This window comes from Dama dama, chromosome 20 (assembly GCF_033118175.1).
Source record: "Dama dama isolate Ldn47 chromosome 20, ASM3311817v1, whole genome shotgun sequence".
NCBI classification, from domain to species: domain Eukaryota; kingdom Metazoa; phylum Chordata; class Mammalia; order Artiodactyla; family Cervidae; genus Dama; species Dama dama.
The window spans coordinates 50,710,211-50,725,127 of NC_083700.1; the positions used below are offsets into that span (position 1 = coordinate 50,710,211).

The 14,917-nt window shown below is 38.1% G+C and overlaps 1 protein-coding gene and 1 pseudogene across 4 annotated transcripts in view; both read right to left on the reverse strand.

Moving 5' to 3' along the window:
* RPAP2 (RNA polymerase II associated protein 2) overlaps positions 1–14,917 on the reverse strand; it is a 100,240-nt gene that overhangs the window by 7,330 nt on the left and 77,993 nt on the right. Inside the window, exons 12-13 of one of the 4 annotated variants that reach the window (XM_061121382.1) lie at positions 12,467–12,616; positions 9,703–10,315 (exon numbers count right to left, since the gene is read on the reverse strand). In XM_061121382.1, coding sequence (XP_060977365.1) covers positions 12,475–12,616 — 142 coding nt within the window. In that variant the 3' untranslated portion in view covers positions 9,703–10,315; positions 12,467–12,474. The other 3 variants (XM_061121381.1, XM_061121383.1, XM_061121380.1) reach the window with 3 other exon arrangements.
* On the reverse strand, positions 4–12,163 carry LOC133041048 (small ribosomal subunit protein uS2-like; annotated as a pseudogene).

Here is a 14,917-nt window from a genome sequence, read left to right on the forward strand (position 1 = left end):
AGAAGGTAGATTTAAAAAAAAAAAAAATGAAAACATTTACATTTATTTTTGGCAGTGCTGAGTCTTTGTTGCTGCTCAAGCTTTTTTCTAGTTGTGGCTACTCTCCAGCTGTGGTGTGTAGGCTTCTCACTGTTGTGGCTTCTCTTATTGTGGAGCATGGGCTTCAGTAGTTGTGGCTCCCAGGCTGTAAAGCACAGGCTCAGTAGCTGTAGCGTGCAGAGTTAGCTGTTCAGTGGCATGTGGTATCTTCCCGGATTAGGGATTGAACCTGTTTCTCCTGCATTGGCAGGCAGATTCTTTACCACCAAGCCAACAGGAGAGCCCCTAGAAAGTAGATTCTTAACCACTGGACCACCAGGGAAGTGCATACATATAGTTTTATTTATTTGTTTCCAAACTGATTCTGACAACCTTATCTCTGTTTTCTGTTTAAGAGCCTGTGGAAGAACAGCTTAAGACCACCCAGTGATTGTTCCCATCCATTCAGTGGCCTGACAAGTGGGAGCTTCAGACCAGCCTTCAGTGGCAGGCTGGGCACTCCAGTGTTCTGCAGGCAACAACTGAATAGGCACAGAGGACCCCAGCCTGCCTTCAGGCTAGCCTGTAACCTCAGGTTGAGGAGCAGTAAACTCAGGAGCTAGAGCAGTTCATTCGCTTGGAAATGCCTCCACAGTCACAGCCTTTTGAGCATGCCTCGCTCTTCTTTTTCAGTCTTCTCAGGATCTCTAAGTAGAGATCAGACATGACCTGTCTGATCACTTGGAGACTGTGCAGAACACTTCCCAGACCAGTATCCACTACATCAGGCCTACTGAGTGAGCTCCCTTGTCATTGCAGGGGATGAGTGTCTACGTAGCAAAATGAAGAATGTGTTACACAGAGTGATGGTAGGCAGGTTAGCATAAAAGGCTGGTGGTAAGCCCTGGGGTAATAATCACCAGAAAAATGAGGCTCCCGGAAGCTGTCTGGATCTGATTAGTGTAGATTCCAGGAGTGAAGCACCTGGGGAGTGGCTCCAGTGGCGGGAGCAGCAAACTTCAATGAAGTCTGCTGGCCAGTATCCCTGAAGGATGACAGTGGCATCAACCGGTTTTTCAATGGCAACAATGGCATGAACTGTCAATGGAAGCCTCTCCCAAGTCCTCTAGATTTATGATATAGATGCCATCACTCTTCCTTTTGTACATGCAATGTTCCACTTGGAAGTCAAGGTTTGTACCACTTAAGTGTGTTCCTGCTGCTAGGAATTTGAGGACATCCTCCTCTTTCATATACAGGACACCCAGAATTGTAGACATCATGAAAATTTCCCTTTAAGTTATGGGGATAGAGGACAATGCCATATAGATCCCTCTCTGGGTAGTACAGAAGGACTCTACATATATTACTTGGAGTTCTTCTGTAAGGAAGATTTGTCTCTTTTACCTCATTTATTTTTCAGTCACTTACATCAGTGTGTATATTTCTTTTATACTTTGGGTCATGATTCAGTACTATATTGTTATTTATTTCATTGTTGGAATTATCATGGCATTGGCCATTGGGAGCTTTCAGGTTGGTTCCTGTGTCCTTTTGACATACTTTCTTTTGGTTTTTGAGCACTTGCTTACCTTAAAGAATCTGCCTGAGATGCAGGAGATCTGGATTTGATCCCTGGGTCAGGAAGACCCCCTGGAGAAGGAAATGGCAACCCACTCCAGTATTCTTGCCTGGGAAATCCCATGGACAGAGGAGCCTGGTGGGCTACATTTTATGGGGCTGCAGAGAGTCAGACATGACTGAAGCGACTAACACCTCGCCTTATGGTATTATAAAGTGCTCCAGACTTGTCTTGTATTTTCTCTGCCCTAGTCCTAGAACTAGCTATTTTCCCAAAGATCTTCCTTTTATGACATTTGGCTCCTTTAACGACATTTTGAAACTAAGATCTAGCATAGCTCTCTGAGCTAAACTGAATTCTGCTCAGGTGCTCCCAAGTTAACATAAACATGGCAGAAGTGTGAGGGAGGCAGATGCAGCACCTGGAAAAGCTGCTGGCCCCACAGTGACCTTGTGGCAGAAGCAGCAGTGGTCCATTTGGGCATCAGTACATTTGGTTTCTGTTTCTCGTGAGCCACTGGCCCTTCACCTGAGGCCCTAGACCTGCACGGTGTGGGAGATAACTAAAGAGGTGTTTCTGGGCCCAGGGAGGGAAGCAGTGGGATACAGCAGCTGCTTCTCCTCTTTATCCTGGAGAGCTGCCACTAATAGGTTAGAGGAGGGGCCCTGTCATGTATGATTTCTCAAAATTTAATTTTTAAAAACTGTGGTGTAAGTGACATTTTGCAATTTTAGATTTATCTGAATTAACAAATTTATAAAAATAGTATTGTGTGTTTAAATGCATAGAATATGTGTTCATAAACTGCAGTATTTCAGTGGAGTCATAATTGATTATTTTGCTGAGTACAGAGTAAGTTCTTGTAAATAATGTATGTTGTTGTTCAGTCACCAAGTCAAGTCCAACTCTTTGCAACTGCAGCATGCCAGGCTCCTCTGTCCTCCCCTTTCTCCCAGAGTTTGGTCAAATTCATGTCCATTAAGTCAGTGGTGCCATCCAACCATCTCATCCTGTTGCCCCCTTCTCCTCTGCCTTCAACCTTTCCCAGTATCAGGGTCTTTTCCAATGAGTTGGCTTTTTGCATCAGGTGACCAAAGTATTGGAGCTTCAGCTTCAACAGTATTCAGTGAATATTCATGGTTGATTTCCTTTAGGATTGACTGGTTTGATCTCCTTGAAGTCCAAGAGACTCTCAAGAGTATAGAGCAAATTAAATTATTTAGTAATATGAAATGTTACTTTATTTTTAATTATAGTTTATTTACAATATTGGTCTGAGGTATACATCAGAGTGATTCAGTATTGTTATAGATTAATTATACTATATTTAAAGTTAATAAAAGAATGGCTATATTTTACTATACAATATGTCCCTGTACCTTATTTTATACATAGTAGTCTGTACCTCTTTATCCCCTATCCTTACCTTGCCCCTCCTGTCTTCCCTCTTCCCACTCGTTTGTCTCTGTATCCATGAATCTGTTTCTCTAGTTATATACATTTATTTTTTAGATCTTTCATATAAGTGATAAATGTCTTTCCGATTTATTTCACCAAGCATAATACTCTTAATAGGTCCATCTGCTTTGTTGCAAATTGAAGAATTTCATTCTGTTTTATGGATGAGTAATATTCCATAGTGTGTGTGTGTGTGTGTGTTTGTGTGTATACATGGGCTTCCCAGGTAGTGCAGTGGTAAAGAATCTGCCTACCAATTCAGGAGACACAAGAGACACGGGTTCAGTTCCTGGATCCAGAAGATCCCCTGGAGTAGGAAATGGCAACCCACTCCCGTATTCTTGCCTGGAAATTTCCATGGACAGAGGAGTCTAGCGGCCTACAGTTCATGGAGTCACAAAGAGTCTGACATAACTGAGCACACGTGCACATACATACATACATACATACACATCATACCTTTTTTATCTATTCTTCTGTTGATGGACACTTAGGTCTCCTGGCTATTGTAAATAATGCAGCTATGAAATGAACATTGAGGTGCATGTATCTATATACCAAATTAGTGTTTTCATTCTGTTCATATATATTCTCAGGAGTGGAATTGTTGGATCACATGGCATTTCTATTTTCAGTATTTTGGGGAATCTCCATCTGTTTTCCATTAACGGTTGCATCTATTTACATTCCTACCAACAATGTACAAGGGCTCCCTTTTCTCAACATCCTCACCAACATTTATCATTTGTAAACTTTTTGATGATAGCCATTCTGACAGATGCGAGGCGATATCTTATTGTGTTTTGGTTTGCATTTCTGTGGTGATAAGTGATGTTGAACATCTTTTCATGTGCCTGTTGGCCATCTTTGTTTCTTTTGTAAAAATGTCTCTTCAGATTAGATCATCTCATTAAAAAATTTTTTTTTTTTTTTGCTATCGAGTTGTATGATGACTGTTATTTTGAATATTAACTGCATATCAGTTATATGATTTGCAAGTATTTTCCCCTATTGTCTTTTCATTTTGTTGTTGGTTTCCTTTGCTGTACCAAAGCTTTTAAATTTAATTAGATCCCATTTTTTACTTTTGCTTTTGTTTCCTTTGCCTTATGAGACAGATCCCAAAATAGTTACAATTTATGTCAAAAAGTATCTACCTGTGATTTCTTCAAGGAGCTTTATGGTTTCTAGTCTTACACTTAGGACTTTTAATTCATGTTGAGCTTTTTTTTTTTTTTAATGTGATAAAATGTTCTGATTTCACTCTTTTACAATGTAACTGCTCAGTTTTCCCAATACCTATATGCTCTTGCCTTTTTTGTTGTAGATTAACTGACTGTAGGTGCAAGATTTATTCCTGGGCTCTCTATGCTGTTCCACTGATCGATGTCTGTTTTTGTGCCAATACTACACTGTTCTGACTACTGTGGCTTTGTAGTATAGTCTGAAGTCAGGAAGCATACTTCCAGCTTTGTTCTTTTTTCTCAAAATTACTTTGGCTATTTGGGGTCTTCTGTGGTTCCATATGTATTTTAGGATTATTTGTTCTAGTTCTGTGGAAAACGTCATGGGTATTTTGATAGGAATTGCATTAAATTTGTAGATTTGGGTAGTATGGACATTTTAACTATTAGTTCTTCTTGTCTCCCATTTCCTTCATCAGTATCTTACAATTTTCAGAGTATAGTCTGCTCACCTCTTTGTTTAAGTCATTTCTAGGTATTTTATTCTTTTTGATGCAATCATAAATGATTTCTGTATGTTAATCTTGTATCCTGCAACTTTACTGAATTCATTTCTAATAGTTTTTTTTTGTGATGGATACTTTAGGGTTTGCTGAATATAGTATCATGTCATCTATAAACAGTGATGATATTACTTCTACCCTTACAATTTGGATACCTTTTATTTCTTTTTCTTATCTGCTGTGGCTAGGGCTTCCAATACTGCATTAAATAGAAGTGGTGAGTGTAGGTATTCTTGTCTTATTCTTGATTTAAGAAGAAAAGCTTTTAGCTTTTCACTGTTGAGTATGCTATTAGCTGTGGGTTTGTCACAAATGGCCTTTATTATGTTGAGATGTGTTCTCTCTGTAACAGTTTTAAAAAAATTCTTAATTGAAAGATAATTGCTTTACAGTACTGCATTGGTTTCTACAAATATCAACATGAGTCAGCCATAGGTTTACCTATGTCCCCTCCCACCTAAGCATCCCTCCTACATCCCTCCCCATCCCACACTGTAACAGCTTTGATGAGAGTTTTTATCATGAATGGATGTTGTACTTTGTCAAATGTTTCTCTGCATCATTTGAGATGATCATATGATTTTTATTCTTCTTTTTGTTAATGTGGTATATCACACTGATTGTGGCTATTGAACCATCCTTGCATCTCTGGGGTAAATCCCACTTGATCATGGAGTATGATCCTTTTGATATTATTGTTGGATTCAGTTTGCCAGTATTTTGTTGAAGATTTTTGGATCTATATTCATCAGAGATACTGACCTGTAATTTTCCTTTTGTTTAGTTTCTTTGCCTGGTTTTGGTATCAGGGTAATTGTGGCCTTATAGAATGGAATTGGGAGTGTTCCCTCTCCTTCAAGTTTTTGGAATGGTCTGAGGATAGGTATTAGCTTTTCCTTATATGTTTGGTAGAATTTCCCTGTGAAGTTGTCTGGCCCTGGATTTTAGTTTGCTGCAAGTTTTTTGTTGTTGTTAACAAATTCAGTTTCACTACGAGTGATGGTTCTGTTCATATTGCTGTTTCATTATTCAGTTTAGGAAGGCTATATGTTTCTCAAAATTTGTCCACTTGTTCTGCTTTGTCCAATTTGTTGGGATATAATTATAGTATGTGAGGTACACGTGCATGCATGCTCAGTTGCTAAGTTGTGTCTGACTCTGGGACCCCATGGACTGTAGCCCACCAGGATCCTCTGTCCATGGGATTTTCCAGGCAAGAATACTGGAGTGGGTTGCCATTTCCTTCTCCAGTGGACACTCCCGACCCAGAGACTGAACCCGTGTCTCCTGCTTGGCAGGTGGATTCCTTACTACTGAGCCACCTGGGAAGCCCATGTGAGGTATAACTGACATTTAAAATCACACTAGTGGGACTTCCTTGGAGGCGCAGTGGAAAAGAACCCACCTGCCAATGCAGGGGACACAGGTTTGATTCCTGGTCCAGGAAGATTCCACAATGCCTAGGAGCAACTAAGCCTGGGTGCCACAACTGAGCCCGCGCTCCAGAGACTGAGCTCTGCAACAACAGCCGTAACAATGAGAAAGCTGAGCACAACCAGAGGAGCCCCCACTCACTGCAACGAGAGAAAGCCCTTGCACAGCAATGAAAATCCAGTGCAACCATGAATAAATAATGTTAAAAAATCACATTAGTTTCAGATGTATAACATGATTTGATATGTTACAAAATTATAATCATGTAAGTACAGTTACATCCATTGCCATATAAATGTTTGTAATGAGAGATTTCAAGATCTTTTAGCAACTTTCAAATATGTAACACAGTATTATTGACTATAGTCACCATGCTGTACATTGCATCTCCATGACTTATAAATTTTATAACTGGCAGTTTGTACCTTTTGACCCTTTCACCCATTTTGGCTATCCCTGACACTCTGCCTCTGGCAACCACTAAAGTCGGTTCTCTGTACCTGAGTTTTTGTTTTTAAAAATAGATTCCATCTATGAGTCTTAAAAAAAATAAAATTCCACTTGTGACATCATATAGTATTTGAGTTATTTCACTTAGCATAATGCTCACACATTCCATCCATATTGTCACAAATGGCAAGATTTTCTTCTTTTTTAAGGCTCGATAATATTCCACTGTATAAATACACACTACATCTTCTTTACCCATTCATTCATCTCTGGTCACTTAGGTTGTCTGCATAGCTTGGCTATTATAAATACTACTACAGTGAACACAGAGGTGTCTGTATCTTTTTGAATTTAGTGTTTTCATTTTTGAGGCTAAATAGCCAGAAGTAGATTTGCTGGATCATATGGTAATTCTAAGTTTTTTGAGGAACCTCGATACTGTTTTCATAGTGGCTGTATCAATTTATATTCCTACCAACAATGCACAGAGGCTCCCTTTTCTCCACATTCTTACCTGCACTTGTTACTTGTCTTTTTAGTAACAGCCATTCTAACAGGTGTGAGGTGATTTTTCATTTTGATTTGCCTTTTCCTGATTAGTGATGAATATCTTTTCAACTGCCTGTTGGCCATCTGTATGCCTTCTTGGTTAAAAAAAGTCTCCATAGATCCTCTGCCCATTTTAAAATGATTTTTTTTTTTGCTACTGAGTTGTATGGCTTTATATATTTTGATATTAACCCCTTATCAGATATATGATTTGCAATTATTTTCTCCCATTCAGTAGGCTGCCTTTTGATTTAGTTGATGGTTTCCTTTGGGGCACAGAAGCTGTTTAGTTTGATGTAATCCCACTTGTTTTTGATTGGTCAAATCCAGAATATTGTCAAGACTGATTTAGAGGCTCAGTGCCTATGTTTTCTTCTAGGAGATTTATGTTTCATGTCTTATGTCCAAGTCTTTAATCCATTTTGAATTAATCTTTTTGCAAGGTGTGAGACTGAAGGCAGGAGGAGAAGGGTGAGACACAGGATGAGACGGTTGGATGGCATCACTGATTCAGTGGACATGAGTCTGAGCAAACTCCGGGAGTTGGTGATGGACAGAGAGGCCTGGCATTGCTGCAGTCCATGGGGTCGCAAAAAGTTGGACACGATTGAGCAACTGAACTGAACTGAAGGTGTGAGATGGTGGTCCAGTTTTCCCAAAACCATTTACTGAAGAGAGTCCTTTCCCCACTGTATATTCTTCACTCATGTGTCATGCATGTATGTCTGACTATACATGCATGGGTTTGTATCTACTCTGTTCATTGATCTATGTATCTGTTTTTGAGGCAGTCCCACACAGTTTTGATAACTATAGCTTTATAATGTAGTTTGAAAACAGGACACATAATGTCTCTGGCTTTGTTCTTTTTCAAGATTGATTTGGCTATTCATGATCTTTTGTAGTTCCATACAGAGTTTCAGATTATCAGTTCTATGAAAAAAATGACATTGGAATTTTGATATGGATTGCACTGAATTTGTAGATTGCTTTGATAGTATGGACATCATATATTATTTCTAACGGCTTTATTAAGGTGTAATGTACATATATTACATTCAGCTGTTTTAGGTGCACAACTATTTTTGAAGTTTATAAAACTGTGCAAAAGGGATCAAACCCAGGTCTCTCTCATTGCAGGCAGATTCTTTACTAACTGAGCCACCAGGGAAGTCCTTCCCACTCCCGTGTAACCACTAATGTAGTATCTGTTTTAGATATTTTCTTCTGTCATTATAAATAGAATCACACATTATATGGTTTATGTGTCAGAATTCTTCTACTTAGCATGATGTTTCTGAGGTTCATCCACGTAGCAGCATACATCAGTGTTCTATTTTATGAATTTTTTATTTACCATTTACCAGTTAATGATCATTTGTATTGTTTCTACTTTTTCACTAGTATAAATAATGTTATAAGCATTCACCTACAGTTTCTGTGAACAGTTTTTACTTCTCTTAGGATGAAACATTGAATGGAATTTGCTGGATCATATGGTAAACTGCTTAACTTTTTAAGAGACTGTCAAGACCATTTTCCATAGTGGCTATGTCATTTTACATTTCTACCAGCAGTGTATTAAGGCTCCAGTTTCTCCATATTCTCACCAACACTCTCTTTGTCCTTATCATAGCCATGCTAGTGGCTATGAAGAGGTGTGTGCTTTTGGTTTTAATTTGCATTTCTCTAATGACTAGTGATGCTGAGCAGCTTTTCATATGCTAAGGCACTGGATACCTTCTTTGCTGAAATGTCTATTCAAAATTTTTGCCCACTTAAAAATGCAGTTGTCTTACTTTTGAGTTTTAAGAATATGTAATCTGGATATAAGTTGTTTATCAAATATGATTTGGAAATATTTACCCGGTCTGGTTTGTCAATTCACTTTTTTCCCCTATTGGGTTGGCCAAAAAGTTTGGGGTTTACCATAACATCTTACAAAAAAGCTGAACGAACTTTATGGCCAATGCAGTGTTATGTAAGTTGTTTCAGGTGTACATTGCTCAGGACCACTTTGTAGAATAGCAAGCTTCTTTAAAAGAATAAAGACTAGACTACCAAAAAGCCTTATCTTAAATTGTATTTACTGACCTCAGTCTTTACTGTGTTCTTTAGTATCTAGAGATCAACTATGAGGCTAAAATGGGACTTTTCTCAATTTTCTAGTCAACTGATAAGACAACTGGTATCATCCAGAAAAATTACAGCTTGTTATATTTTCTCAAATATTCAAGTTTCAGTTTATATCAACTTTTATTTTCACATAAATAAAAATACTATCTTATACCTAGGATGCAAGGACTTGGTTATCCTTGTTGGGATAATGGTTCTCTTATCTCTGCAAGTCACTCTGTCTGGTGATAACTAATAAGTAGCTCTAGCTATACAATTATTGTGGCTAGAATTCAAGAAATGGTGAACGGAAGCTCATCTATTCGGTCTTCACGGAATATACCTGGGAAGGAAAAATGACACTTGAATAAAACACCTAAAGTATTTTTACCAGTTTTGGGGAACACTGTGTTGTCTCCCCAGTATACACTCCACTGCCCCCCATTATGTAGCAATAATGGTTTGGGTAATTCATACTTGGCTCGAGGAGCAGACCCTGATCTAGGTCAATAAGAAAATCTTTCTCTCCTATTCCTTGCTAGAATGACTGGGTTAAGCTCATAGCATTTCATAGCCATATGGATTAGTTCAGAAGTGCCCTGAATTAGTGTGAAAAGTTGAAGACTCTCACTAGGACAGTGTGATATGCTATAAAGCTGGGAACTACTGAATGATTCTGCCACCTCTAGTAGATTCTAAAATGGCCCCCAGTGACCTCTGCCTTCTGGTATTCATTCCCTTATACAATCCACTCACCTTCAACGTGGGCCGGACCTAGTGATTAGTTTCTAACTAGTCACAGGATACAGAAAAAGTGATGGATGTTACTTCTGAGACTAGTTGCAAAAGGACTGTGGCTTTCATCTTGCATTTCCTCTGACTTGCTCATTCTCAGGGAAGCCACATGTCAAGCTGTGGGCCACTATGGAGTGGTCCATATGGCAAGGAACTGGGAGAGGTGTCTGGACAACAAAGAGTGAGAAACTGAGGCCCTAAATGCAGCCCGAGAAGAACTAAATCCTGCCAATAACCACATGAGTGAGCTTAGAAGGACCTCTTTCTCCACTTGAGCCTTCAGATGACCTTGCAGCCCTGCCAGAGAGCTTTAATACAACCTCATGAGAGACTCTGAGGCAGAGGCCCTAAGCTAAATTGTGCCAGATTCCTGACTCACAGAAACAGATTAAAAAAAAAAGTTTGTTGTTTTAAGCCACTTAATTTTATAATAATTTGTTAAGCAGCAAAAGATACTATCATAAGAAAAGTTAGTTTGAGCGGTTTTTTTTCCTGTTATTTGTAACTGAAAGCACATTGACATATACTAGCTAGTAGTAATCTAATCTTGAAAAGGCTATAAGACGTTGTACACAAATAATTTTGTGAACTTAAGGTTTACAAATATACAAACAAAAAACCCCCCACCTACCCATTCACAACCATCTTCATTTCTCATATGGAAAATTATGTAATAAGGCCTCATTCTTCAGTATCCCTTATAATATTGACAAAGTCTGGGCAAAGATTCACCTTTAATTATTACACAAATAAACAATGTAAAACAACAACAACAACAATGATCACAGGGCAACTATTAAGTCCACTTAAAACATCTACTGTTTAGGGAATTCTCTGTCAGTCCAGTGGTTAGGACTCAGCACTTTCACTGCCAGGGCCTGGATTGGATCCTTAAGAAACTTTAACACCATTTGTTTATCTACAAGCATTAAATATGCTAATTTACAAGGGCCCTTAATTGATACATAGTCATTAAAGCAGATCTGCAAGGACATCTGATTAGGCACACTTTGTTCTTAGTCTATCTCGAAAAGCAACCTTTCAACCAATGGACATAGGGTGTCATGAATTGAGGGGTATGATTAATTCAATATTCTGTACCTGAAGCTCAATAAAACAAAAAAAACCCAAAACTCAAAACTTACTATATTCTTAGAAAGGGGCTTGAAGTGGTGCTTCCACCAGCCAAGCTGAGTTCACTGCCTAAATACAAGTCTTTGCTTTAGAGGGTTCTCAGGGGAGCAGGGTTGCATGAAATGGTCACTAGGTGTAAGTCTGGAGTGAGTAACAGTGCTAAGTCCTTATGTTCTATTTTCTAGGAAGTTCAATGAAAGGATAATGGCATTCTTTTTTGTCTGCCAAAATACACCTCTCAAATATCCTTGTCATATATTTAAAGACTTGCTTCAAAGTGTTTTTTTTTTTTTTTTTCCAAAAATTCAAATATCAAAATGTAAAATGATATCAATCAGTAGTGTGCTTCTGGGAGGAGACAAGATTCGAGATAGAAGTGATGGGGGAATTTTGCTTTTTAAAATTATACATGTAGTTCTGTATTGTTTTATTTTGACAAGGCTGTATTGCTTTTATAATTTAAAAAACAGTTGAAAACTTAAAAAAAAGGAAATGCTCCATAAGGGGATCTCATTCATGGTTTAGAATGAATTTCTTTTAATCAAAACATTAACTTAATACCTATCTGAGCACTTGAGAGTATGCGAAATAGAAAGTAAAGGGAAGAGATGGAAAGTTGTGGATAAGGAAGGGGACATTCGTATGGGCAGTTCTTAAAGAGACAAAAACGTGGGACAGTAGAAGAGGGCTATGTATCTGGGAGCAGGGTCAGGAATCAACAAAGCCAGACTTGTAAACTCACCTGCTTATCTGTACATGAGATGAGTAAGGTATTGGCTGGGCTGAAGAGGGAAGTAGGGTGAGGATATTCTCAAAGATCACTGCAGTATTTGGTTGAAGTAAACTGCTATTTCCTGGGCAGAAACTAATCAGATGGGACATGCAGGGTGGGATGGTCTAGATTTGAATATGAAGCTCATAGTGGGGAGTTTCCTGGATTGTAAGAAACAGAACCAACTGTGGTATCCTATAAAGGAAAAATAACAAAAAAGATGGGACATGGAGTGACAAGAGTGGACAGGAAATGACTGGGGCAGCTGGGACGTAAGCTGCCTGAAGCTGGACAAGCTGAAGATGTATGGAGGTCTCTAGTTGGTTTTTAAAATTTCCAATATGAATACAGAATCCAAATGGGCAACAAATAAAAAAACAAACAAAAAACTAAAGTAAAAAAGTCAACTGACCATTCTGGTTAACAGCTGGTTCTAAATATGATGGTTAAACTTTCAAGGTCTTCATTTTTTAAATTCAGTTCTTCAAGCAGGGTGGTCATGAACTGTGTAAACATCACATTTTCCTGAGAAAGCTTCTGAATGCCAAGAGTTGAGGTCAGTCTGAAACACCAAAAATATTAAATGCATATCCATGAAATTGGAAGGACTAAGGGGCTCCAGTCTTTAACATGGCAGAAGGGATTTTTCTGAGAATAATGAAGTCTCTCTGATTTAGTAAAAATCCACAGAGAGAGGATCTTCTACTAAAGCTGAAGAGAAATCTCATGAAAAAAACTGAAAGACCAAACCTACTGTTACATAAGGAAAGAAGCTTAAAAGTCTTAATCTAAAACATGTCAGTCATTATGTCAGCAAAAGCTACCAAAACTCTGCTCAGAAAAGAACATTAATGAAGTCTTTCCACATGAGAAAAGGAGGTTGGGTAGAGAAGCTTAGAGCTGAGAATTGCTTTAAAAAACATAATTTGTATCAACTGTTTAGGTTATATCACTTGAAAAACAGACAATAAACAAAAAAGACTGCCTTTGGATGAAACCCTAACATTTTAATTTATTTAAACATTTTTATTTTTGTAATACTGAACAGATGAATTGCATCTTACAAGGTACTAGTACAAAACTTCAGAAGGAAAACAAAGCTTTCTTTAACCATTTCCAGTAACTATCCCTAAATACTGATTACATATATAACAGTCAGAGAAGTAATTTTCATGAATGTGATTAGCAAACATGATTTTTTTAAAAATGAAGAATATCTAATCACAAAGACTACAAACCATTCCTTTTCATAAATTTTTTTCTCCAGAGAGCATGAGCATGCTTCACAGAGCCTTTTTCCAAGTACATTCTAGAAAGCTTTTTGAAAAAAAATTATTTTTCACCCAGTCTACACTTCTCACACAACGCTCTTACAGATGCTGACTTAACCTTGGCCATTGCCAGTGGTCACATCAAATATAAATAAAATAACTCTGATTTCAATCAATATAGCTCAAGAAATCAGAGCAGAGGAGTTCCACAGTAGTGAGTGTGGGAATGAGAAATGTTATTTTCTGAGTCAGATTTCTTCCTTGCTTAGTATTTCAAGCAGAAACAAAAGGAAAAAATTGTCAGAATTGTCCAAAGATGCCCTAGACTCTGAGTAGATTCTCTATATTCCTGAAGGTATTTTAGCAAGAACTGGAGATGGGGTGACTCTGTCCAGTGAAATCCAGAGTGCTACCCAAGAAAACCACTGATTTCCTTACCCATCTCTCCTCTATTTATTTATAGCTAGTGGATGGAGTACTAGGTTCTCGTATTTCATGAGCCTTGTCTGCAGGTATTCCCCAAAGGCAGTTCATACTTGGAAATCCCTCTATCCAAGCATTCTAATGCCAAGTTGAAGCTGGGCACTTGGGTGAACTTATAGGCAGTTGTGGCCAGCTTTTCCTGTGGAGAAAGTAGAACCTAGAAGTCAACTCTTTTGGCTTTTCTCATACTTAGGTGATGCCAATATTTAAAATATCAAGGTGCTGCTTCTCCACAGTAAGACCAAAGGTGCTGGGGATGGGATGACATTGGCTAAAAACAAGAAGTCAGGGCAGTAAGATCAGATGTCAGCTTCACAGAAACCTAGCTTTTGTGTGTTTCAAAAATGGTAATGACATATCCAAAACAATGTCTCTGATTTTCAAGACTATATGAAAACATATAGTTTGGTTCATATATGAAAACAAAGTTTCCTCAATTACTTCTCAAAGTGCCATTAATATGTTTTAAAACTTCCTCAAATTAGAAATAAAGGTTGACTACTAGATTTTTCAACCTGTGTGCCCATATGAAAACAGAAAACAATAAGTGTTATAGAGAAAGAGTTTGTAAGAGAACTGTTCTATCAATCACCCTAGTTAGAAAATATTTTGGGAATAGTAACACTTCTCTAACAAACTTATAACGTTAACATTATTATATAAATAATTATAAGATATGTCCGTGCATGCATGCTAAGTTGCTCAGTCATGTCCAACTCATTCCAACCCCATGGACTGCAGCCCACCAGGCTCCTCCGTCCATGGGATTCTCCAGGCAAGAATACTACAGTGGGTTGCCATTCCCTTCTCTGATATATTCAAATTTACCTAAAAGTTTTGTTCATAAAGAAAAACCAGGGTTATTGAGAAACTTTTCCAACAATGCAACCTTGCTCCTGAGGCCATGCCACACACAGCTAAGCAACCAGTCATTCTTTTCTTAATGAGTGTGGATCTGTTTTGAGACTCCTCAAAAACATGGCTCTGAGCAGCAGTCTGTTATGTTTTCTCACAAGATGAGTATCAAAGCCCTAGGGTGTATCTATAAAATGGGGCTAATAGTACTTAACTTCCTTAAAAGTTATTATTGCAAAAGGATACTATAAATA